Genomic DNA, 27874 nt, shown 5'->3' with positions numbered 1-27874 from the left:
CGATGATCCATGATCCATCTTCGATTCTCCTTATACTATGTACTACCCCAGATGACTACCTAATTTCAGAGATAAATTATCAGTATTATTCATTGTCAAATATTTTGACATTCCAACCACAAAGACTCCAATAATCAAAATACATTGTTTTCAATAACATTTTTATTGATTAACGAAAAGCTAAAAAATTAAAATGCAATAAGTATTGCTCAATATAACATTAACCCTTTGCGCATACATTTCCTGCAACAGCTCAAAGTAACTTACTCTGGACAACTGGGACGTCAGTAATGTTATGAAGAGATTAAATGTAACAGCCCACAGTAACCTTAGTAAAGGTCTAAAAAAAATTTAAACCCTTAGTACAGACAAAAAGGTTTTTTGTCTAACACACTGGTGATACTGTGATTAGAATCTTTTAAATGCTATAAAAAAGAAAACAATACATTTTATTTCATTTCAACAAAGTTAAAAATCATAACATATCCTGTCACATAAAGAAAACAAACTAAACAATATATGCTCAGTAACTGCATTCAGTCAGCTGAATATATTCATTCATGTTAACTCCTTCCCATATTAATTATAGCTAAGGAAATCACAATTCTCTGCAAGCCTATTATTTCTCAGTGAACGCATAAAGCCTTAAGCACTATATGTGAGGACTACCATATCATTACCAAGAAAGATGGATACTAATCGTGTACCAGAGGGGACCTGTAGTTCACTGTAAACACCATCATCTACGTGCAGCTCCATCTTAATGTTACCTGCAAAGAAAAAAATGTAATTGAACAACAGTCTGCTGATATTCATACACTATGTTATTTCCTTCAAGAGAAAAGAACTGTGAAAGAGAGAGCAGTGAAATACGCTTGTCAGGATAGTGACTAAAATATTCAGAAATATGAATAGAAACTGTGTTAGAGTGAGTATTTTGAGAGAGAAGAGCATTACTGTGCAAAATAATTCTGTCTCAAATAGATACAGACTTCTCTTTCTAAGAAAAATTAATTGCTGTAAAACTTGGTTTGCCACAATTATGTGAAAAGAATACCTCCAACTAAATGTTTATAAAACAAGACATGATGTTGGACACCACCTATACAGTAGCTAGTGTTCTGTAGTACTCACCACTTCAACCAGGAACAACTTTGATGGATTTAAGAAACTAAATTAAGTGCAGCTCAAGTCAAAACAAACAACTCAGTGTATGATCCAAAAGAGGCTAACAGCTCTTAGCATATTTAATATTTCACTATGAGAATCATTAACAATGAGTATTCCTGTTCAAATGTGAACCAGGATAAAAGATGCTAAAATACACTATTGTCCATAATTAAAGATATGGGACATATAAAAACAGGCAGTAGAAGGGGAAACAGAAAATCAAGGGTAAATATCTTTAGAAGCTTTTCTGTTGTATTCATACCACATAAGGTAAGGTCATATTTCCTGCCTTATTTTGAAAAAAGAACTTAAGTATTTGGTATTATCTCTAGCAATATAGCTGTGACGGAAATCTCACGGGAAGACACGCCACAGCACATCAGTAGCATGAGCTTTCTAGGCCTGCGCGTCTCAACCTTGCGACAACACAACCACAATCTCCAAGTACTCTTGCAAGTTCCTGAACTGGGCTTCTGGTACATCGCAGGTTGCATGCAATTACCGATTCCCTTGGCTGGAATTTGAATGTTTCCCTCACGTTTTACAGTAAATGGCTTCTGCAATACTGAAAGTAATACAATACATATTTTTGAACTTTCAGTTAAGTAACTGCTGTAAACAACACAAAATTCTTTCCAATTAGAGCATTTATTTCATTATTCTTATCATTGTGTAAGTAATGCAAAAAGAATTTTAAATATACTCTGAAGTTTCTATCCAGATGAAATCACAGAAACACACAAATATTTCAGCAGCATACTGTAATAGCATCATCAGTTCATTGGATGCACTGCACATAAAATGCCCGTTTGTTGCCACATAGTATGTTGGTGAAATGTCGCAATTTCTACAGTTTCATCTTGTTGAACATTTGAAAACTAATGGCTCTGTGATGACTGCATATTGCTTCCATTTAGATAATACAATTCTATGAATGGAATTAAAGAAAGAAAAAGTTTCTTTAACTACCATAAGCAGTTATTACATTTTTATGTCAGTAACACACCTGTAATAAAGCAACTTTAAATTGCTTTCCTAACCGATAGGCTGAACATTGATTCATTTCAATTTGATATCTATCCAAAAGCTAGCAAGTTTTAATTTTTGTTAGCAAGTTTTCTTTGTTTTTTGTGTACACCTGTCAACAACTCCATGCTTCTGCTTTTCAATGAGTGGTCTCCTTTGCTCCTAAAGTATTTATATTCCACCAGAACTTCCCTACTGTAATTAAAACTCAACATTTGCTTAAGGTATATTAGGTACAGCAGCATGATGTTACAGTAAGTTTTCAGCCTGCATTGAGAAGATGTTTGCCAAAACTTTAATTACTCTTTGTTAGGTGGTTGGAGTGGGAAATTACTAATACCAAAAGTTACGGAACAGAACATGTAGCATACAAAATTCATTACGGCAGAATCACCTTGTACTCAGTGAACCCTTTCATAAGCCACTGCAATTTATTTACCCCTTTTTTGTTAAATAATGAAGGAACTTCCTGCACAGGGCTTGCTTTTTCCCCAACAATGAAGAACTTTTTAAACTATTAGCCAAATGTGCATCAATGACAGATTTTTCACTGCACAATTGAGTGCCAAAACTACAGTGAGGTAACTGGAGTAAACAGATATCAAATGTAACATGTTTGTTTCCAATCAACACAAAAGTAACTTTAATTTTTTACTAATAAAACGATATAAGTAATCCAAGGAGTTCAGGTAACTACTGACCCAATAGTTTAATTACCGAGTTGTTGACAGTCACATAACCAAGGCAGAACTTCTGCCTGCTAGCTTTCCAATGAACCTTATAATGTTCTCAGCACTGTTTATGTGTCAGCTGATGACTTTGCAATTTGACTATTTGGTGAATTGCTACCTTTATTTCTTAAATTATTTATATCCCTTCAAGGATTTTCCATTACCATTTTTAGATTACAATTTTGCTTACTTTTGTGTGTGCACTTACATAAACATTTTGAACTTAACAATACCATGTAGCTTTTGCTTCTTATTGATGTAATTAATATAATTTTTCAAATGCATTTTGATTTTTGTACTGGACTCAATTATGTTTCAAAGTAGCAGCAGATTTTATACTTTTCTGGAACAATATTACAGGTGTTCATTTTTTATTAATAATATATAGTAAGAGTGAATGTGTGTGCGCGTGAGAGAGAGAGAGAGAGAGAGAGAGAGAGAGAGAGAGAGAGAGAGAGAGAGAGAGAGAGGGGGGGGGGGGGGGGGATTTAGAATTTAAGCAGCTCTATTATTTCAGTAATAGGTTTTGCTGTGTTATCTTATTAGTGGATTTATTAAGCTTAACATAGTGACGATATGGCTGTTCTTTGCTGTACACTATTGGGTACTCTAAACAATTACACACTTATTTGAAGTATTAGCAGGCATGTGAAACAAATAACCTAAGTTTCCACATTTTGATGACAAAATCTGAGAATCTAGCCACTTATCACTGCCGTGATGTTAGCTATATTTTATCCAACTTTAACTACTTCCTAGCCATCAAAATAAAGAAAATCTCTCGTACTTAAAACAGATATTTCAGCTACATATAATGTTAGCATTTCACAAATATTTTGAAATATAATGCATAATGGCAAGCAAAGTGGGACAAATTATTCTCTGTGTAATAATTTACAAAGTTCTATACTACATTCTCCACTTTATTACAACTGTAGCTGATTCTCCTGCTCCACCTCCTCCTCCTGTTCTTTCTCCACCACCTTTTTCCCCATCCATTTAAGGGGTCAGCATCGTTATATAGGTTGAAGCAATGTTACTGTAAGTGCATGGCCAGATAACCTTCCTAATGCCACCACTCCACCCAGGACAGAATTCTGTGTATGCAATCTGTCAATGTCTAGAGTAAATCGATGTTCAAGTGTGACAATATTTTTCTAAATGTTTGCTTAGTGTGTGGCTGAGGCAGGATATAGGTGATGTTTGTACCAGACTGGTATTCACCAAGTTGGATGTGGGAAACCACACAAAAAACCCCTTCCCTGCTGGCCAGCTCACCAGCCCTCATCATTAATCTGCGAGGTAGATTTGATCTGGGGCAGGTTCACCTCCCAGCACCCTGGAAGCAGTACATTAACTGCTCAGCTATTCAGATGGGTCCATTTGTAGTAGATTAACTGGCCATTTTTTTCCTTTCTTTCTGCTATACTAGGAACAACCTTTTTTTACAATAAAATTTTAATAACTGTGTTCACAAGTGCTAAGTGAAGAAAATACACTTTCTTTTTCACTGGCACTCAAAATGTTCTTTGGAACATGGCAAAATCCTTGAGCAGTTGGAGATCAGTGGTAGACAAACATATTTAAGTAAGTAAAAAGTAAATATTGTACATTGCTATACGAAAAATTCCACAGGACAAGCAATGAAAATTAATATAAAATCAGAAAAAAAAAAAAAATCAGGGGCAAGTAAGCACATATGTCAAAATCAGCATCCCCCGAAACTAATACTGCACCTCTAGTACATGTATGTATTACTGTAGAGATGATTGTTGTGACAATCAACATGACAATAGCTAATCCAGAATCTGAGACAGCTGTAGTTCTGCAAATTGTGTATTTTAAATGTATGTAAGGATGTAGATATCGACCTTGTGCATACCCATTACCACCTGTTTACCTGAACCTGAATGTATTACGAGCTGTTTCCTCGTTTTCCACTTCCAGATGAATGTGACGAGCTGTAAAGGAAAGCCATATAGTTTATATTATAGAATCAAAGGTTCATTTTTCCACTTTGCAATATATCCACACAGAATTACCTTGAACTTGATCTTGATTTAGTTTTGTGGCTCTTTCCCTCATTTGTGGGAGATCTGGAACGGGAACGTGACTTTGAATGACCCCGCCTCGTTTTTGGGCGATTTTCTTTGTCCTTTTTTTGTTGTTCAGAATCAGCATCACTGTCATCACCCCAACCAACTAAGTCATATTTGGACAGATCAGCATCATCCTATAATAGAACAGGACACTTAAAACATTTGAAATATCTAATTTTCATGCAGCCATGGGACAAATGTTAAAGGTATGAAAATAAATGGCTCCTACTGTGTTCTGTTTTACTAAAAATAATAATGGCAAGAAATTAATATGCATTTAATGACTTATTATTCTGAGAAGATTAAAGATTACTCATTTTACTGTTCAGATGTGTACTGACAAAACAATCTGGAACACAGTAAGGGATGCATGTCACTGCTACAGTCAAAGTCTATTCCGTTCGGGAGAGAAAAAGAAAATGCAGAGCTGACAAGAATTCACAATGATAGCATCACAAAATCATTTTTTCTATGTTAACGTTTCCAAATATTTACTTTAGTCTCAACACTTATCATTCCACTTCTCTACTTGAAATTAAACACAATAAACCTGCTGATTAGATAATATTTATTAGCTACTAGGTCTAGTTTGTGACCATCATCTAGTAGATACAACACACATAAGCTGGGATGGTTCCTTAATCAAGACCACAGCTGACCATCTGTCCTATCCTCACAAAGCATGTTTTGTGTGTGTTTGTGTGTGTGTGTGTGTGTGTTTTTACACTGACAAACCCTATATCATGAGTGATCCTTGGTTGAATAAAGATAATTAAATAAAATAAATCATTACAACAAATACTTCCTTAAGATATTCCACAGTGGCAATATATTATCACAAAGTTGACTGCGTCATTGTCATTACGTGTAGTCATATTCATGATAATGACATTTTTTATATAAGCATTACCTATAATGATGAAATATCCTGCCAAGTGATCAGTCATATGAGCAAAACTACCAGATAATAGACATTATTATGTGAACAATAGCTTTGTGTGGCTTATTACGGCATTTTTGAGATACATTCCAGATGCAGACCACTGTCTCCATAAAATTTCCCTACTTTCTTCCACCACAAATTGCTGTGGCCACACTGAAATTTCCTTTAACAAAAAGGAAACTTCCAGGCACAGTCCCACACTACGTGATCTACATATTCTTGAGTTTCCTTTACAAATATGACACTGTTTAAGAATTATCACATATAACAATTGGTGTACAATTTTTTAATACTGCTATAATTACTTTTTTATAAAGTTTGTTATATTCACCTTTCAATTTTATACTAAGTTTCATTTCTTCAAAATACTTTCCAATGGTTTATTATAACTATATTAGGCCTTTCTGGTTGTTTCCCTTGACTGGTCAACAGTTAACAGAACAGTGTGCCAACATTAGCATAAAATGCCTTTGACATATTAATCTTCTATTATTTACGCCAACATATATGCATCAACTGACTGACTAAGAAGAGCTATGTTCTTTGCATATTTCACATCATCAACATTTATATGCCACTGTGTCCATTCATACAGATAAACATGAGCTTTAAATAAAGATCAGGAGGCAATGAATTGCTGTCTGTTACCTCAAAAAGGGAGTAGCGCTCTTTCATTTCAGCAACAATTGACATTACAAACAAGTTCCTCTTCGAAACTCCCTACTAGATTAAAACTGTGTGCTGGATTGTGGATCAGAACTGGAACCTTGCCTCTTAACAACATAACCTTCCACCTTTATACACTGACTCCATACTAATTACAACAAAAAGCTAAGCATTTGCAATATCCACAACTATACTTTATTCAGAACAATATTCACGGCGGCATTGTGTGTGCAATTTCAGCGAACATTCTTGTGACATTAATAAAAAAGGACTGCATTGATACTAAAATAGTAATAATTAATTATTACTAGTGAAATAATTTAATTTTCTGTGAAAATTATACCTCAGACAATACTCATGGAAAAGATAATGGAAATCTTCATCTTTTGTTATCTACGATACTTCTAGAACAATCTTTCTTCTTGTTCAAACTATTGTAGTGATCTGACGCGATTGATGACTTGTAGAACTGAGGTCGGTAAAAAATTGTAATATGTTGCTAAGTAATATTTGAAAAATAGAGTTTCTGTGTCATTGAAATCAATACATGTGTTTGAACTTTTATTTTAATATGATTCTTGCCCTACATAAATGTTAAGTTTTCTGTTAAGCTACAATGGAGCGCAGCCATTAGCGCCATTGATCTACAGCGCGGATTATTGGTAAAGTCCTCAATAATAAGTGATTAACATGCAGAAATACTTTTAAATGTTAATGAATACAGTTAACGTGTGCCTCTCAAATCAACAAAGTTCTTCTGAAATTAATGAGATGGATAGCTAAAATGACCATTAATATGTCAGCCTTGGATAGAAAAAGTACACGAAAGGATAAAACCCACTACAAAGGAAGGAAAAACAACATAAAGTGGGGGGGGGGGGGGGGGGAGTATGGAGGCAGGGAACATCCCAAAGCCCTCTGGGGCATATAAAGTGGTTAGAGGCTGTCGTTCCTTGTCTGACTGGCAGGTTCTTGGTCATTATGAAAGTCTAGTGACATAGTTAGGTCAATAAAATGGTGGAGCACATAAAGTAACACCCTTAGATTAAAATGATGAGAGATGTAGAAAGATAAATGAATTACAAGGTGGGATCAGGCCAACCTACCACCCACAGGCAGCCCAAGATACTCTGGGGGTGGGGGCTGAGACTACAGCAGTTGGTGATCAGCTACCCCACACCCATGGACTGGTAAAGGCCATATTATCTGATCTCGAAATAAAATTGTACAAGCCACACTATTGGATAAGGTGTAAAATCAGGTTTGATGGTTTGACATCAATAGGTAATATTGAGGGTAATAAGTCAGCTAGTTCAGTGTTTGCTTTATAGTGGTAAAAGTGTGCCTCTTATTTAAATGTGCACCAGTGATATAGGACCACTGGAACTACAATGACACAGAGCGGCTTGTTTGTATGCCTGGGTCAGTCTAGGGTGGTCAGTGTGGAGTTGGCAGTGAATTGTAGAATCTTGGCAGGACGTTCTGTATGAATACATCCATGCAGTTAGTCAGGTCCTGGTATCTTTCATCATAGGGCACCCATTTTAGTAGCCTCCTTGGACAAATAATCTGTGAATTCGATTCCTAATATTCTGACTTTGTTAGGGGTAAAGATAAATATAATCAGTTTTTTGATATTTTGGAACTCAAATACAAGGTCTTGACTGGAGAAAACCAGTATATGTCAGGGGTAGTGATTATGACTTCTAAGCTGCTCACACGGTCACAGAAAATTGCAAAAGACTCATGTGAGCAGGTACAAATGTATCTAAGAGCTCACAAAATAGACTACTACTTCTGCAATAAAAACACTATGTTACTTCTGTGGTAGTGCATGTTGTTCACTGCCACCTTAGTGTGTGAAGGCATAACCCATTGGCCATTGACACATGACCCATCATAATAGATTTGCAAACATCCTGGAATGTTTCACCATAAAAAGACACTCGCTACATCCTTTGGCCCTGAAGGATGGCTTTAGACAAAGTTATGGGGAACAGATCTTCCCAGGGGGCTGTTCACGAGAATGATCATGAGAGAAGGTTCACAGAAATGTCACATATAGCTAAGAGAACTTGGATTGTAGATACACCAGACCAAGGGCATTTCTGTGGAGGTCCCGTCCTTCTATCCAGGAACACCATTTGTGATTGCGGCAACCCTCATTACAAGTGTTTTGGAAGTAGTGCACTAGAAACTACTAGTAACAGGTCAAGACTGGGCTTTCCTTATGGTGCCCTGTAGTTGGCTGGAACTTACAATGAAGAACTGTGACACATGCTGAAGTTTTACAGGTGTAGGGAATGTGAAACTGTAGGGCCCATGGCTTCTGTAAGTTCATTAATTGCTGTTAGGAAAAATGTTACTTTTATTTGTGAGACTCCATTTTTCTGGGTATAGGGAAGATTTTGAGAAGTGCTTACTTGATCACGGGAGGACCAATGAGAGAAAAATTTCCACACAAAAATTGGGAGGGCATGTATAAAGCCCCACCCATATATAGTAGCAAGAATAGGGTGCTGTATTACATTTGTCACAATGTGGAGTGAAGAAAAACACTAATAGTGAGATGTTAGTAATGAGTGAACACCATTCTGATAGCGGATTTCAAGTGAATTAGGTGGCTGTTGGTATACTGGCTCTACCAAAATCCACTTCCATATTTGGTTATACAATAAAACCCTTTGTTAATGCACCTCTGGGGACCCAAATATTTTTTCATTATATGGAAGTTTTGCGTAGGCATACAAAAACATTGACTCAGAATCATAACCCAAGGATTCACTGTCACCGTTGTTGTCCCCCCCCCCCCCCAACAACAACAACAACAACAACAACAACAACAACAACAATCACCACCACCACCACCTTACTGTTCCTTAACGAGCATACCGCACATCATTCATACAGGCATGCTGGAAAGTAATGTCTCTGAATTTTTTATTCTGGACTCAATATCGGCTGAGGTATTACATGTTATGCATATTACTAGGCTGTCTTTATTGCTTCAATGATACAAGTTGTAATCCTTTGGCATTAGAGGGCTCTGAATTGTAGCATGTAACATGGCGGTGTGTAATATAAGTATGCCAGTGCATGAGAAACACTATGTTACAATCAAGTTCCAACCATTGAAAACTGAAAGCATGAATTCAAAGAGTACATCCATGTGTGGAGCACCCTCCCCTTCAGCACACAATGACAGGCAAATTAGAAGCATTGCGACATCTGCAACAATCGAACGCCTTGTGTTCACAGTCACTGATAATCCTCCATACTTGGCCCCATCTGATTTTCATCCGTTTTCAAAACTTAAAGAACACCTTCGGGGACTTCATTTTGATAGTGATAAAGTGGTACAGGTAAGGTTGTGGCTCCATCAGCAAAGTCAAACATTCTACAGTGAAGGCATCAACAAACTGGTCTCTCGTTTGGTGAAATATATTTGTCGCCAGAGTGATTATGTTAAGAAAAAATGAAGATTTTGGATGGTTTGTTTTATTTAAAATGTTTTTAAGAGCTTTGACATAAAAAATTAGAGACATTACTTTTCAGACTGTCCTCATACGTCGATCTTGTGTGTGGAGGTCAGAACTTTGTCATCACAAGAAACAAAATCCTGGAAATGCACAGTTTCAGGAACACCCGGGATTCTACTCCATTCTTTCTGGACCAATGTTGTCCTTGACAGCAACTGATGTACCACAACCAGCCTTCATGAAACAATTTGACACAGTCTGTTGTTTATACAACAAGAACAGCAACAGCAACAACAAGAAACAAGCACAGCATGTAGAATGGCAAGTCATCACTTCCTTACTTTCAAGGAATCTAATTTACTTCTGGACATTTGCTACTCCGTATTTGGCTTTAACAGTGTATTATGCCTAGGTCAAGAGGCTGCAGATAACTTGTGCTGTTTGGTGGAAGGAACACAACATTTACAGTCCTTGGAATGTACAGGCCATCATTCAATAGTAAGTACTATTTTTCTTCCTGTTGCACCCCTTTTGGCACCTAAAAGCCTTCTGACATCTTCTGGGCAAAGCTGTTGTACTCTTAAGTACAAGGTAGCATTTTTACATTTATAAAACAACTGTGAGTTTTGAATTTTTCTATTACTAGTGGACACAACATTTCACATCACTAGTTACACATAATAGCACAGTCACACTTTCTTTCCTTTTTTCATCTCTGTGACATTTTTCTCGCTGAACAGAATACATTTTGCAGGAAGTAAATTGCGAAAGACACCTGCTTCACCTGCGTTGAAATTGGCTGGGCTTATAACCTTATATCAATTGTGGCAATGTAATTTTCTTCCAACTTTCTATTACCACAGACTCACTTTCTCCACTTTCAATCTGAAATGCGAGATTATCATGCTTTTTATATTGCTCTAACCAGTCGTTTGGTGCACTGAAATTTTCAACATGCATCTTTAGGATGATTTCATGAGCCTTCTCTTGCAGCATGTTTCTGCTGATAGGAATGCTGCCACTCCTCATTCCTTCAGACCATTAAAAAAAAAAAAAAAAAAAAAAAAATTCCAAATCACGGAATGCTAACACTCGAATGTTCTTCCTTCTGCACCCAGAGGAACCACTAACTTCTGCATTTAACAATGCTTCATTGCTGCTCGAGTAGGCCACTGAACAAAGATTGCACCAAATCTTACTTTTTTGCCATGTCCAAAACTTTTACGTACGAACGTCTTCATTACCATGGAAGATGAGCTTTTGCTAAATTGTATGCTTTCTACATTTACATGCAGTAAATACATAAACGTAAAGTGTACAACTAAAATATAGATGTGTGTTGATCAAAAAGAATCGATTACCATATGACACCATCACACAACTTTAAGTACAAGCTGTGTAAAAATGAAAGGAATCGGAAACTCATTTGGTCACATTAGGAAATGCATAAAAAATGGATTTTTATTTGCAGAATGTTCTATGTGTATTACTTAAAGTTGAAACTTTCTTAAAGCTGGGTTCATTAAAAGCAGGTAGGAGTAAAGCCATTCTGATGGGAGTTCTGCATGGTGATTCGAGCACCACTATTCGATTATGAGTTGAGCCTCTTAACCACTGCATTAACCTCACAAAATATCTCATTTCCATCACATTTCCCTTTTCTCATCAAGCTCTCTCCATAAATAACTATAAATAACCTCAATAACCCTTCTGCTCTCATTAGGTGAGTGTAACACTTGAGTTTATGGCCAACTCTCACTGTCCACTTCACAGGCTCACACATCACTACCGACAATATCATATGACAATCCGAATCCGAATCTCTATTGCCAGCAAAATGTGTGTACTTCTGGGTATGAAACAAATTTGCACCATAGCCATTCTGTGACGTATCACATATCTGGATGCTATTGCTAAAATCACCGCTGCCCTGATTATCTGGTCCCAAGAAGATATAACCAAATGTTACCTGTACAACTTTGAACTAATTTGAAGATTCTGACCTTCATTTCCAGGTCATCTTTAACTCTCAACCTTCATATTTAATATAAACCCTTCCAGATGGATCTTAACTTCAGCCAGAGATGTGGTGTTGTCTGCATACTGAGAACTGTCAATGTTCTTGCCTACAATTTTTTAATCCTCTTCTGATAAATTTCACATGCTTTCTCTTGGAGGGGGGGAGTCGAAATATTGATGCACACCCAAATTTGTCTCTAAAGTTAGCAAGATTTTTTTCCAGGCAGTTACCATGTCTTTGTTTACAAATGTGGCCTAACCAAAGATATTTTGTTAAACAATTTCAGCACATCCCTTAAACCTACAAAACCAACCAGTAAATGCAATAAAACTTTATCTTTTTATCTTTCTCTCACTTTCTAGAGCCATTGCTAGAATTACTGGTCCTTTTACAGGAATGGACACATCTACTGAATTAAAACATTTTGCACGTCAGCACTTCTTTCAGCTTTCATTTTCTGGTGTTTCTTTGTCCCTTCACAAGTAATTTGTTCAAGGTCTTTCCATTTACTAACAAAAACAGAAACATTGCCCCATCAGAGGGCAGTACATCTTATGAAGGAGAGTTACACTTTAAACAGGAAATTCTTTATACAGTATACTCTCTTATGGAAGTTCTTGGGTGACTGGAGTCAAGGATCATTTTATACAGGAAAGCATTTTAGGAAGGAAGATTAGGTTTAACGTCCCATCAACATTGAGGTCATTAGAGATGGGGAATGGTCTCAGATTGGGTCAAGGAAGGGGAAGGAAATTGTCCATGCCCTTTCAAAGGAACCATTCCAGCATTTGCCTTGAGTGACCTAAGGATACCACGGAAAACCTAAATCTGGATGGTCAGATGCAGGATTGAACCATAGTCCTCCCAAATGTGGGTCCTGTGTGCAAACCACTGGGCCACCCTGATTGGTAAAGCATTTTAGACACAGGCATCTTAATAACTGTATAACCTAAATTTTTTATTTAGCATACATCATCCTCTTCATCATCATCCTCTTCTTCATCTTCTTCATCACGGTCTACATCCAGTTTTGCTACTCTGCGTGGTTTTTCTGGAATTGACTCTCCATTCTTTTTCTTCTTTTTTCTTCCAAACTGCAAGAACACAACACACAAAATCAAGTCAGAATAAAGTAACTTCATTCTATCTTTGATGATGGGGTAATCAGTGACATTAGCTTAGTATTAGCCATGTTCACATGACTTAAGCTATGTTACAGGAGTGAGTCAGAAATCTTTTTTCCAAAATACTGTCTGTGATTTTGTCTCTGTATGTACACTTGCCATACAAGTGAATCCGTAAATGAATGCAAACACACGTATATCCCAATGCCTACACTGTTTTGCCAAACAATTTGTTAAATATGTGAACGATTTTCAGGTATATTCAGTTTATTCTATTTGTCAATCACGGTATAATATATTAGTGTGAATGGTAACCTATTTCCATGCCATAGCATCTATTAAATTTTATGTTATGCAGAAAATCCCATGTGAATATTTCAATGTATCAACAGAAGTTCCTGATATTACTTAAACTTCATAACATACTGTAAAAGAAACAATAACAATTGCTGATTAAATATGTGCTTACAACAGCAAATCCAAGCTGCTAATAATGTGTGCAGGGTTTTCTCACTCCAGTGACATAACTATGGTCAATATTACTTTACAATTCTTAATTTCACATACGACAAGGCAAATAAAATCTTCACAAAAAAATATAACAAATGAACTAAAAGTATTTTGAGTAAGGTACCACATCATAATGTGAAAAACTATACTGGAGAAACCAACGTTTTTCCACTGTTCAGTGACCTCCTCCTAAGTTTACTGTCACCAGGTTTTTCGAGTATAGTTTCCCCCCCCCCCCCCCCCCCCCTTCCTCCACATTATGATGAAGTACCATACTCAGAAAACTTTTGTAAACTGACTCTAGCTGTGGAAGCCTATGCAAATATAACATGTTTATGCGGTAATATGTGCTGGCCAAACTGTAATACTTTACATACAGCAAACATTAAAGTTTCAAATGAACTAAGATAACTGCTACGCAAGATACCAATGTATGTTGAAGGGGAAGCGTATTTCACTAACTGGGGGGAACAGCCACCTAGCCTCTAAAGTTATTTTAATCACCTTTAATTTATGTACATACACAGCTATTAATATTCTAGTAAAAAAATAAATTAACAGAAAGAGGACCCACGCTCAGAATGACATCAAATTTGAACAGAATATTACCAAATAAAGGGGAAATGGTATGGAAACAAATTTAATGCAAATCTTACCACTAGGTGGCAGTTGTCCAGAATATGCAAAATATAAGACGTGAGGTACACAGCGGTCCCTCAGTTCACGCCTAAGACACTCGTCATGACTGTCTCACTGCCGAAATTGTGTGCTGCTGGTACAGCCCTTTTAAAAGAATGTTAACTGTGGGCAAGTAGTTCTGCAGAAGTTTTGGACACACAACAGTACGAAAAAAAAGTATTGGCCTAATGTCTGTCGGAGAAAATGATGAAATTCTGAAAGACAGGTCTTTTATAGTGCAATTTAGCAGAGGGAGGAAAATAATTGATCCAACATCAGTAGAAGATGTGGCCACAGCACTGCAGCAGGGATCAAGCAATGGTTTGCAGACATGCACTGGACGAGGAACAGCCTGAACTTTGGATGCGCCTGTGAGCAAGGTGCATAAAATTCTGCAAAAAATCCTGTATTGTTAGCCATACATAATTACCCATGTTCACGAGTTGCTTCATGCTGACCTGCCACTAAGACAAACATTTATCCTAGAATTTCTTGCTTGCATGGAAGTGAACAATGAATGGACATGGAACATTCTGTAGACAAAGCCAATTTTTATCTCAAGAGCCAACACACAGAACTCCAGAATATGGGCAACAGAAAATCTGTTCGCCCATCAGCTGGTGCTGCTTCATTCTGCAAAGGTGACTGTGGTGCGGGCTGACGGCATAGTTTATCGTAGGACCATATTTTTTCGAGGAGATGGGTCCCATGGGTCCAGTGGCCTGTACTGTCACTCATAACTGTTAAGAGTCTTTAGCGCACCAGCGTCATTCCAACCTTTCACAGCATGGCAGTGTGGGCAGGGCCATTTTTATAGAAGATGGTGCTCCTCTGCACAATGCACAGCCAGAAACGCAGCTGCTGCACAAGCATTTTGGAATTGCTAGAATTATCAGCCATTATTTCCTTACAGCCTGGCTGTCCAGATCACCTAATCATAACTGCGCTACTTCTGGCTGTGGGTTTATCTGAAAGGTGCTGTGTTCACTGCTCTGATTGCTGAATTGAAGGCACATACTGTGCAGCGCATTCCAAATGTGACTCCTGAATACACTATGACCTGTTGTAGAACACTGTTTCTTGATTTAAACTTGGGGCAGAAAATGGTGGACAGCATATTGAAAATATCTTGTGCCAGTCTCACGACAATTAAAAACCACTGTCACTGTTGCTTTTTATGCGGGTTTTGGCCTCAGGACAATTAAAAATCAATTTTTTCCATTTAATATGACATGACCTTGCCACGATGATTGAGCTTATCTAACTAACAGTGTCACAATTGTTGAATGCCAAATTCCTGTGGTCATGCACATTGCACAGTATGGGTGGTTTAATGTGCAACTCACAGCATAGCCATCATATTGTGAGTCGTCTGTCATTTGTAGCCAAACCCATTTACATTATGAAGCTTACAGCACCATTTAGTGGGAAAGTTTTCATTATTTTTTTTTTTTTTCGTTCTCATAACATTCAAATGTGGCAGGCAAGTTTGTATGCCAGTTTCATTGAAAATAAGGTTATTTCTGTAATTAGAGGATTACATCGGACCAGATACCATAGGAATGTCATACAGAAACGCAGTAACTGTAAATTCTTGGCTCCAATAACCTCATTTCCTTTTTCATCTAACACAGTGATGGCCTCACTTGTTTGCAGACAATTTTTGTTTACGTGAGAAGGCACAGACATTGGGTGTGAGACAGGAAGGACAGGGGATGAGGTGAAAAAATAGGTCTTTGCAGAGAGAGGATGCCAGTGGGTCAGGTGTTGACTTCACGGAAGCGAGGATGCCAGAGTACGGCATGGGTGGCAGCTACCTCCCATTGCCCAGCAGCCGTAAAGGAGAGCACTGCATTTTCATGTTTTTCAGAGGGCCTTTGTAGATAGCCATCTGACACTGTTTGGAAGAAAACACGGCCTGCAAAAATAATGGCTTAGCCTCGTAGGATGCTCTCAGAATTTGGGTAGATTGTGATGTGTTATATCTGGCAGGATTCCATATGTACAAAAAGCCTCAATATTGGATCACTGTTTTCTGCATTTTTTGCTATTGATGAGAATGCATGGTTTGGCAGTAAAAGGTAGCTGGACATAAGAATCTACCAAAAAGTTGAAACTTGAAAAGATATGGAAGTGTTTGGACGTAAGACATGGTAGAGTTCGCACAGAGATTTATATGAGCAGACGTAACCAGCATGGATCTTGAGTTATTACAGACACTGATCTGTGTGCACCCTGTGCATGTCGGCTACACATGTAGCAGCAGATCACCGCACCTTAGCAGATGAGCAGGGAATGCAGTCACAGCAATAGCAGTGCACCCTCACTTTCAATTGAGAGTTATTTACACGATGGTAGCATTCATCACGGCATTTGTGCGTCATTACAGTGAGCATATATAGTACTGGTGTGTTAGTATTTCCTTGGGCCAAACTGGCATTTCTGTACAAGAACCTGTTTCAGATTCAATCTAGGCTTGTTGAATTTGACCGTTTCGCAGTTAGTCACCTCGTCTACAGTCACTGTTTTCCATGTAGAATTCACAAGCTTTGCAATTCACTTTTTGATTGATATTACCACCAGCAGGGTCTATTTTTTTGTTCTGCTGAGTAACATCACTCAACAATTAAAGCCGCTAATTCAATTTCAAAGATGTGTGTTTGTAAATCATTGCACATTCTTATAATTCATGCATGTGATTGATGTTTTTAGTGAATAAAACATGGGTTTAAATGACTTACTATTTCTATTAGACACCTTTCCATTAAATTAGTAATTCTTTGTGTAAATCTTTACTTTAGGATCTACAGTTTGGGCCATTAAATGTTAGTGTCATACAATTAAATTATACTCATTGAACTCATATTAGATGTTAAGGGCATGGTCCCATTCACAATTTTCTGAGGTAGGATAACTTTCAAAGGCCAGGGATATTGCAACATTTCCCCTACTTCGATAACATTCCATTCAAACTTGATGTCATTCTGAGCTGTGGTTATTTTTTTTATACAGCATTTCGAAACTGGAACTCTAATTATAATCACCCTAAATATCTCACAAGTGACCCCACTCCGGCTTCACAAAGGTAGCACAATCTGTGGCTAGACAGCTTGTCTGACATAGTGGCAATAAATTATATACACATACCTTCCTCATGAATCGTTTCGTCAATTAGTGAAAACTGAATCAAAATCCATACAGTAGTTTCTAAGATCAGCCTTCATTTATGGACAGAAAATGTGATATGCCAAATGGCTCAGTGTGTACATGTCAGGCCAGAAGTCTGAGATCTAGAATTCAATCCTCTGTAGGTCTTATCTTTTTAACACTGAACACTTCTTGCACATCTGGAAATGCTGTACACATGTGGAAAATGCCATGTTAACAAAGGGAATAAATTTCCATTAGGAATTAGTGATCACTGAGAATATTTTATACATAAAACCATCTAGATTGCTTAATATATTTCTTTACTTTTTATGCTGTTTTGTCTACTACCATCATTGGATTAAAACTCAGAACTTCTGAAACATGAACCTTCCTTATTTTGTACATCTTAAGTTTTGATCAGATGACAACAGTAGCTGAAACAGCATACAAAATAAAGAAACATATTGAGCGATGTTGTGAGTTTTATTAACAAAAAATGCCTTTTTCCACTATGGTTTTAGAGTCAGTAGTGGCACTAAGCAGAAACTTCACATCAGCAATGAATCAGCTTTGTGAGGCCCGTTTCACTTTCCAGTAAGAAAGAAAATTGTTTTTTAGTTTTTATTTCTGTGACAATGATTTTATATCAGCTGGTCTGCCTCATGTAACATTATATCGAAATGATTCATACATGTTAAGCTACATTCATTCAGGTAAATGGTACTGTACTAAGAGTAATGTATATAGTGTATCTCAGTTAAGCCCTCCCTCAAACCTGTCGTGTTGCATCTTCAAAGATCTGATGATGGCGCCTTTAGTGTGTTGAAACCGGTCATTTAGTAAATAGGATTTAAGCGATCTTGGCTTTTGAATTATTTCTGCAACAGTGATCGCCCCACAACACACTGTGTGTTCACTGCAAAATAGTTTTTATAAGATCCCAACGCTTCCTTGTTTTGTAAAAAGTATGAACATCATTGATGAAGCCGAAAAATGTTTTAGCTGTTGAAGTGTTAGTGGCAAGTTCCAAAAATGGCATCAGCATGGCATGAACAAAGTTCATTGATTAATACTGAGTATTGTTGTTCTCACACCTATATTAATGTAAACCATATTGGCTGTGTTATCATACCCCTGTCCTCGACAATTTTGGATGTCTAGGGTATTATTTTCTAGTTCCTTTAAATGGCATTTGTTAAATACTCTCCCGTTGTTTCTGCGATGGCAATAAACACAACGAAATGCTCCTCTATCTCTGCAGTTGAGGAATTACAAAATCTTAATTTTATGATCATTTGTTCCACATGGATCGAATCCCTGGTACAATCTAGCATGAAGGCATAACATTTTGCTTGTTTGACTGTTTATAATTTCGTTCATAACAGATTTGGACATTAATGCAATTAATTCATTTTGTCTGTCATGGCTCAGATAATGCTGACGAAGTTGCTTTTTGCTAATATGTTGCAAGTTCTCTTTTAGTGTTAGATCATATTTGGAACAATTTAAATAGGTCTATAAAATTTTCATTGTTTCCACTATTGTTCAGGTTAACAGATTCTCGAGGCCCTCTAAACACCAGATTGTGCGAAGCTAAGTATTTTATAATGTCGATCAATCTTTCAAGCAAATTATACCAATACTTTTGTCATTCCCTACTCAGTCTCTCGTTTTCCTTATCTACTGTTTTTCTGTATTAGATTCCTTTACAGAATTCCATCCATCTAATCATCACACCATGTGTCCTTGACTTTGTTCATGCCTTTGCAATATCCTACTCAGATCTTTCCAGCCACAACATCCTTTTACCCTCTTTCTCTGCAAATGCGAAAAAAGTCAACACAGAAAGCAATAAACTTTGTCTTGAGATATGGAGTAAGCTAACCATCTGTGATGTTGCTTTTCACTATTACTCAGTTTCCCAGTAAAATGAAATTTAGTAAAATGTCTTATTTGCATCTTTGGGGTAACTTAGCAGATTTCTCTAAGTTTTGTTGAGGACCATTTTGAGTTAAATTATGACACTACAAATCTGTTTCTGGAAATGCCCACTTTCCCAGATCTAATTCTATAAGTGACTCTCTTATATGAATGGTTTACTCTTGATTATCACTTTTGAAGTCCTTATTCTGCTTACAGTCTTGGATCACAGCAGTTTCACCCAACTCTGATGCTGTATCAGAAAAGGTAACAGATTAATTTGATCCTGGGGCAGATTCTGTTTCATAAATTAAAGACATTTGGATAAGAGCTTCATTGGAACCCTCTGGAGCAGTTACACCTGAAGTTTTTTTTAAAGAAATTTCATCACACTTTAACACACAGCTTGGTTGGATGTACGCGTCTCAGCCTTTCCTTTTTCTTTTTGATGCACCGGATTTCAATTTTCTCCCTATGTCTCTGTCTCTTGAGGGTCCTCCAGACATGATGATCTAAAAGACATTTTGTGCTAAGTACATTGATAAGTACAGTGGGTTCTTAAGGCACTCAATGTCATAGTATAGAGCGAATAGGTTGTGTGATTATCATACATGGAAGAATTTTTTTTTTATATATATCCTGTCATGTATGATAGCAGCCAAATAAATTCGCCAAGACTGTATTTGTATACTGACTTACCATAGTACGGGGTTCCTTTAGTATTTATGACTGAAATTGGTACAACCACCCCTTCAGAGATAAAAGACTTGTTCACTTATACAGTTCAATAACTTGAAAAATGAGTGAAGTGTCACTTGGTAGGATTGGTTTCAGAGAGCTGCCATTACTGGCCAAGACAGTTCTCCTGCCTGCATTGTCTCTTCCACAGAGCATTGTTGCATTTCCTTGTTATTTGCTCAAAGTGTCAATTCCAGAAAACTGTGCATACCAAGTGGGCTGTCAATATGGTATAAAAAAAAGGTAAGTATTTTCCATTTAACATGCACCTGTCTTTAATATGACGATCAGCTTCCTCTCCAAGTATGTAATTTAATAATTTATTTTACAAAATTTTTTTAGTCTGTATGAATGGCTTTATAAAAACAGTCTTCTTTGAGTTCCATGCATTACTGCAGTCTAGTGCACACGCGCTGATTCATGACAGGTATATCCCGTGTGAATCCTGTAATGTAATAGGTCTACCAGAACCATTCTGCAGTCCCGAACTTGTACCCTTGGTGTGCTGCCGCATAGGTGTACACCATAACTGCATTTTGTAATGGGGTTGCCAGACGACCACGTTAGTACAGAAATAGACAGACAACTAAGTAGCTAAAATTTTAACAGCTTGAATAACTTTTTTTGCGAGGCCCCCACAGGCTTGGGGCTGTCAGCAGTCGCCGACGCCTAACGCCACCACTGTTCAGAGTCCATGTGAAACTGTAGAGCCCACTATAATTGGTTGGAAAGACAATTTGAAGGTTGGGCAAAGACAGGGGTCATACTACCTTCAAAAGGGCCATGCCTAGTAAAGCATTATAAGTGTCCAAACCAACCTACAGTTGGTGGACAGCTGTACAATACATAAAGTGCAATCTGCCATGTAGATTTGCGAAGTGAAATGCATAATCTTAAATTTCCTTTCTTAAGTACTATGCACTAAAATGGTTGGAAATTCCTTACATACCTGGCATTTTAAGTATTAAGCAGAGGCTATTTCAGGACATTATTATGCAGAGGCTATTTCAGAACATTGTAACAAGTCAAAATACACCAGCACTTATATGTGCTAAATGTGAAAAAAGATGGTTATCTTTGGATTATAAAGGAAATAAATTTTGTGTAACTGACAAAAAAAGATAGTTTGAGATTTTTCCCTATACTTGTGATTCCCCTCACATAAACTATGGACCTTGCCGTGGTGGTCTGAGTTGTGTACCAGAAAAATGTTTGGTTCCTGAAGGGGCAGCAGTTTTTTCCGTAGCTGCAGGAGCAACTGTCTGGGTGACTGACTGATCTGGACTTGTAACATCAGTCAACATGGTCTTGCTGAGCTGGTACTGTGAATGACTGAAAACAAGGGGAAACTATAGCTTTACTTTTCCCGAGGGCCTGCAGCTCTACTATATGGTTAAATGATGATGGAATACTCTAGGGTAAAATATACCAGAGGTAAAATAGTCCCCCCTTTCAGATCTTGGGTTGGGACCATTCATTCAGGAGGATGTCATCATTAGGAAAAACAAAATTGGAATTCTACAGAATGGAGTGTGGAATGCTAGATCCCTTAAATCAGGCAGGCAGGTTCAAAAATTTAAATATGGAAATGGATAGGTTGAAGTTAGATGTAGGGGCAATTCTGGCCAGGCACGTACACAGTTATAAATACAAAATCAAACTCAGAAGTAGGTCTAGTAAAGAATAAGAGAAGCTATCAGCATAGTGAATGCATTAATCTAGCCAAGATAGACACAAAGCCAATACCCACAGCAGTACAAGTTTATGTGCCAACTAGCTCTGCAGATGAAGGGTGTGAAGAAATGTATTATGAAATAAAAGAAATTATTCTGACAGTTAAGGCAAACAAAAATTCAATTGTGATTGGGGACTGGAATTCAATAGTACAAAGTGGAAGAAAAGGAAACACAGTAGGAGGATACTGATTGGGCGGAAGGGAATGAAAGAGGAAACACCTGGTAGAATTTTGCACAGAGCATAATTTAACCATCATTAACGTTTGGTTTAAGAAACCTGAAAGAAAGTTGTATAAATGGAGGGGATTGAGAACCTCAGATGTTAAGTCCCATAGTTCTCAGAGCCATTTGAACCATTTTTGTATAAATGGTGACCTGGGGGCACTGGAAGGTTTCAGACTGATTATATAATGGTAAGACAGAGATTTCAAAACCAGATCTTAAACTGTAAGACATTTCCAGGGGCAGATGTGAAATATAGATTAAAACTAAAGAAACTGCAAAAAAGTAGGAAATTATGGAGATGGGATCTGGATAAGTTTTAAAAAAACACAGATTGTATAGTGTTTAAAAGAGCACATTACACAATGATTGACTGAAACAAGGGAAAGGAAAACAGAAGGTGGCAAATGGTAGGCATTTAGAGATGAAATAGTGAAAGTAACAAGGATTAAATACATAAAAAGACAAGGTAGAGCAGAAAACCTCTGACATCACAGGAGATTCTGGATTTAATTGATGAAAGGAGAAAATATAAAATGTAGCAAATGAAGCAGGGGAAAGGGAATACAAACATCTAAACAACAAGACAGGAAGTGCCTAATGACTAAGTAGGAATGGCTGGAGGACAAATCTAAGGCTATAGAAGCATGAATCACTTGAGTCATTCCATGTCAAATCAACACAGAAAAGTACAATTTTCAACCTGACACTCTTTGATTCGTATAAAATTTGGTGTGTTCACTGCACATTACAAGAGAATTAAATATCCAAATTACAGTATTTTAACACAAGTAAGACAAGAGTAATGCCCACTCAAGTTCTAAAAACATGCGGAAAATTTGACGAGCACTGCTGACAAATATGGCTGTAACTTCTGTTCTAATAAAGAAAGAGCAGTGAACCAGGTAATTTTGGAAAGGCCGTGAAACAAGCTTTGCACGGATATCCAATTTTGTCACATTTGAAGAATGTACACAATTAAGGTCAGTGACCTTGACTATCTCAACATATGTCACCTCTGAAATCGACGAAAAAAATATATTTGCTTCTCCATGTTACACTATACACCATAGTAAAAAAAATCATATATCTAAAAACAAAGATGATGTGACTTACCAAACGAAAGTGCTGGCACGTCGATAGACACACAAACAAACACAAACATACACACAAAATTCTAGCTTTCACAACCAACGGTTGCTTCATCAGGAAAGAGGGAAGGAGAGGGAAAGACGAAAGGATGTGGGTTTTAAGGGAGAGGGTAAGGAGTCATTCCAATCCCGGGGGCGGAATGACTTACCTTAGGGGGAAAAAAGGACTGGTATACACTCGCGTGCGCGCGCACACACTCACACACACACACACACACACACACACACACACACACACACACATATACGCACACAAGCAGACATATTCAAAGGCAAAGAGTTTGGGCAGAGATGTCAGTCGAGGCGGAAGTGCAGATCAAAGATGTTGTTGAATGACAGGTGAGGTATGAGTGGCGGCAACTTGAAATTAGCGGAGATTGAGGCCTGGTGGATAACAGGAAGAGAGGGTATATTGAAGAGCAAGTTCCCATCTCCGGAGTTCGGATAGGTTGGTGTTAGTGGGAAGTATCCAGATAACACGGACGGTGTAACACTGTGCCAAGATGTGCTGGCCGTGCACCAAGGCATGTTTAGCCACAGGGTGATCCTCATTACCAACAAACACTGTCTGCCTGTGTCCATTCAACCAGGCCTCAATCTCCGCTAATTTCAAGTTGCCGTCACTTATACCTCACCTGTCATTCAACAACATCTTTGCCTCTGCACTTCCGCCTCGACTGACATCTCTGCCCAAACTCTTTGCCTTTGAATATGTCTGCTTGTGTCTGTATATATGTGTGTGTGTGTGTGTGTGTGTGTGTGTGTGTGTGTGTGTGTGTGTGTGCGCGCGAGTGTATACCCGTCCTTTTTTCCCCCTAAGGTAAGTCTTTCCGCTCCCGGGATTGGAATGACTCCTTACCCTCTCCCTTAAAACCCACATCCTTTCGTCTTTCCCTCTCCTTCCCTCTTTCCTGATGAAGCAACCGTTGGTTGCGAAAGCTAGAATTTTGTGTGTATGTTTGTGTTTGTGTGTCTATCAACGTGCCAGCGCTTTCGTTTGGTAAGTCACATCATCTTTGTTTTTAGATATATTTTTCCCACGTGGAATGTTTCCCTCTATTATATTCATAGTACAAAATCAAGTTGGGATGACATTGTGATTAAGAGATATATTTTATTACGTACAGAAATGTGCTGCATTAATGCAAAATAAACTGTATTCATACCCCAATAGTATCTTGCAAAGCACTGAAAAACATGTTTATTGTTAAAAAGGTGGTGCCATAACAATGCACAGAAAGGTAACGATGTAGGCAGGCCAATATCAAGCTATAAAATACTGGATGGCAGTGTGGCTGTTACATGTACACAGATAGTTGCTGCAAAAGGTGGTGTGTGTTAAAATTATACAAATCTACATTGAAGACTGAGTTTGAGGAGATCATGTACTTCTGTAATCCAGTCAGGGAAGATGGACACAACAGATACAAGAAAAAACTACATAAAGTGCAAATGTGGATGGTTGATATGATCGGTGGCATAATGAGAGACTACAGAATATGTGATAAATGCAGAAAAAAATTAACTCACGGGCAAATGCCTGTGACTGACTTAACTACATTGAAACAAGTGGAAACCACAAACCTGCATAGCTTCTCAGACTAGTCAGACACAAAAATTGCTTTAGATGCATTAAATGGTAGTTTGGTATGTCTTGCCGAGTACCCAGTGAAACAGAAGACTGGGAGTGAAAATGAACGTGCAAAAATATTTCAACAAGTGTCTGAAGTATTACGAAGTAAATACGTAACTGTTGTGGAAGAAAATGCAAATACGATACAAATGTTGAATCTGAAATGATAATGCAATTGAAAGGGAAATTCAGTACCAACAACACAAGCAATGAGAAGATCCAAATTCTTACACTTCTTCCAAAATGTTGGAGCATTTGAAGAATTCAAAATGAATTCAGAGCCTCTAACTATTTAGCAAGAGAAGCAAAACAGTTAGTCAAAGAACGTGTTATCTTAGCAACTCCCAATCCAAGACCTAAATGTGCCTTAGATGAACAAATTGTAAATGGTGCCATAGAAATCTACAGAGATGATGTAAGCCACTGTTTTTCTGGGAAGAAATATTTTGTTTCTGTCATGGAAAATAGTTCCAGAATTCATAAACAAGAATGACTAGTGCTGAGAAACTTTTATCAACAGTATCAGAAATTCAGTACCAACAACACAAGTTGGAAGGGTCCAGATTAAAACAGATTATGCATGATGCAGACTATCAACTTAGCACCTGCAAACAGTGTCTTGCTGGGATCGTTTGTCATCCTGCACACTCAAAATGCTATACATCCACATGTGAAACCTGCCCAGGTATATATTCTATCATGACAGACCTGTAAGAATTGTTTGATGAAAATGGAAATGATAAAACATCTAAACTGTGGACATGTACAGACAAAACAACTCTCCGGCTGTATGTATCATGTGGAAAACTTCTTGGAAAACCTCGCAGACAATTAAAAAAGCTTCTGCTGCATTCCTCCGTAGCCACCAACAGTCTGAATTTCTACAACAGCTGAAAGAGACACCTGGTGACAATGAATACATTTAATATGTGACTTTTCATAACATTATCCATTTGTCCTTCAAGATGAGGTGCAGGGGTTTCATTGGAACAATGCACAGGCATTCACTTGTTGTTCATTATAGACACCAATGAAACCATGCAATCACATTTTTTTAAATATCAGAATGCCTTAAATACGACACAGTGAATGGTCATATTTTTCAGCGTCACTTTGTTAGCTTCAGGAGACACTATTTCCATGGAACACCCAAATATGTGTAGTACTTCTCGGATGGTACTGCAGCCCAGTATAAGAACTGCAAGAAATTTGCCAACACTATTTTTCATTGGTCTGATTTCAGTGTGTCTGCAGAGTGATATTTCTTTGCCACATCACACGGCAAAGGACCATGTGATGGTATTGCTAATAATCAAGAAACTTGCTGACCATGCAAGTCTGTAATGCATCTACAGCTTATAACATTACAATAACGTCGATGGTCAGTGGCAGACATCATAGAAGTTCTTTGAAATAATGCAAAGATACTATTTCCACATGTTGGTTATTTTTGCAGGAAATCAGTATGCTTACATAGTGTATGCAAGCACCACATACCTTACAAGGATTTTCCACAGTATTAAAATACAATAGTTATATTTGTTCAAGAGCAGTGACATTTAGCCATAGAAAATAGTTTTACAATGCCAGAATGTGGAAAAGTTGTAGAAATCTCTGTTATTTTGGACGGACAACTTTGTGTGTCTGAACGTGGTGGAAGCAGTGCAAGTGGTGAGGGGCCCCATGTTGCTTGGGGTCTTTACCATTGGGGCAGTGCTGGAGTGTGGACGTGACCACTTAACAAGAAAACAGTGATTTTTATTAGCCCAACCACCTGCATTAAGGGAACAAATATCACATAATGCTAGTATTGGCAAGATGCTAAGCAAAATCGTCCCTAGATAGAGCCAATAGGTTAACAGAAAACAACGATGCGATTTTTCATAGTGAGTAGGGCTGTTTAGTGTTACAAAATGGGGGCTCGTCCAGGATGTCTGAATTATACCAGACTGCATGAAGGCAGCGTTGGTTGTGACAAGAAGCAGTGAAGAAGGATTAAACAACGATTTGGTGCTTCAACGGGGGTTTGGCAGCAAATAAAGGAGTGGAAACCATGCAGGCGGCAGAGACAAGCAGCAGGAACCATGGGTACAGCAGCAGTGCAGTACAACACAAGACAATGGCAGATACGTTGCGGCAGCAAATTCTGGCACTACGAAGTGCAATAGCGGAGATGAAAACTTCAAAAGTAAAGTAAATCTGCATGTGTGTACTATGTGTAACATTTATAGTCATGTAGTGCAAACATTTGTGTGTGTTTTCTTTGCTTGTCATAATGGGGGAACCAACAACTGTGAATAATGCTGCAAGTGATGTGGAATCAACAGATGAAAATATTTTTGTTCCAATAAACATTACTGATGTAAATACATTCAAAGAAATTTTGATCCCTCTTGCTCAATTGTAGAAAAGTGTAAATGATGTTCAAAATAGGGTGCAAGCATAAGAAGTGCAATTAAAAACCCAAGGAAGCTAAATGAACAAACAGTCAAAAGGAGTTATGAGTAGTATGAATGAAATAAAAAGCAGTATACAGTCTGTGGAGGAGAGATTTAATCAGGGGCTGTCAGAAATGGAAGGCAAGCTTAGATTAGAAATAGAAATGAACAGGAATGTGTCAGATTAAATGCAGAGGTAAGGGACAAAATTGTTAAGTTGGATGAAAATTGCACAGCTGAAAATTCCAAATTGGAAGGACGGCTGAAAGATGAATTGGAAAGGAATTATATTGGTATAATAGAAAAGGTTAGAGAAGTAAATAGTAAAGTGAGCAAATAAAGCTTGATGTCAGTACTGTGGTATTAAAGAAAATCGAAAAGAGTCAAAGGCAGCTAAGATGGAACATGGAAATGTTAGCAATATTGTAAATATGCTGCCC

The 27874-nt window shown here is 37.6% G+C and overlaps 1 protein-coding gene across 5 annotated transcripts in view; it reads right to left on the bottom strand.

The window, feature by feature from the left end:
* Positions 1–144: 144 nt before the first annotated feature.
* Positions 145–27874, bottom strand: part of LOC124554986 (zinc finger Ran-binding domain-containing protein 2) — an 82564-nt gene continuing 54834 nt past the window's right edge. For 2 of the 5 annotated variants that reach the window (XM_047128723.1, XM_047128727.1), the window contains exons 5-8: positions 13106–13228; positions 4970–5160; positions 4828–4888; positions 145–770 (exon numbers count right to left, since the gene is read on the bottom strand). In XM_047128723.1, coding sequence (XP_046984679.1) covers positions 4843–4888; positions 4970–5160; positions 13106–13228 — 360 coding nt within the window. In that variant the 3' untranslated portion in view covers positions 145–770; positions 4828–4842. Of the gene's footprint in view, positions 771–4809; positions 4889–4969; positions 5161–13105; positions 13229–27874 lie in introns of all 5 variants that reach the window. The other 3 variants (XM_047128725.1, XM_047128724.1, XM_047128726.1) reach the window with 3 other exon arrangements.

Source organism: Schistocerca americana, chromosome X (genome assembly GCF_021461395.2).
Source record: "Schistocerca americana isolate TAMUIC-IGC-003095 chromosome X, iqSchAmer2.1, whole genome shotgun sequence".
In the NCBI taxonomy this organism is placed as follows: Eukaryota; Metazoa; Arthropoda; class Insecta; order Orthoptera; family Acrididae; genus Schistocerca; species Schistocerca americana.
Note: the sequence above shows the minus strand (reverse complement) of the source record. Positions and strands in the feature narration are given on the sequence as shown.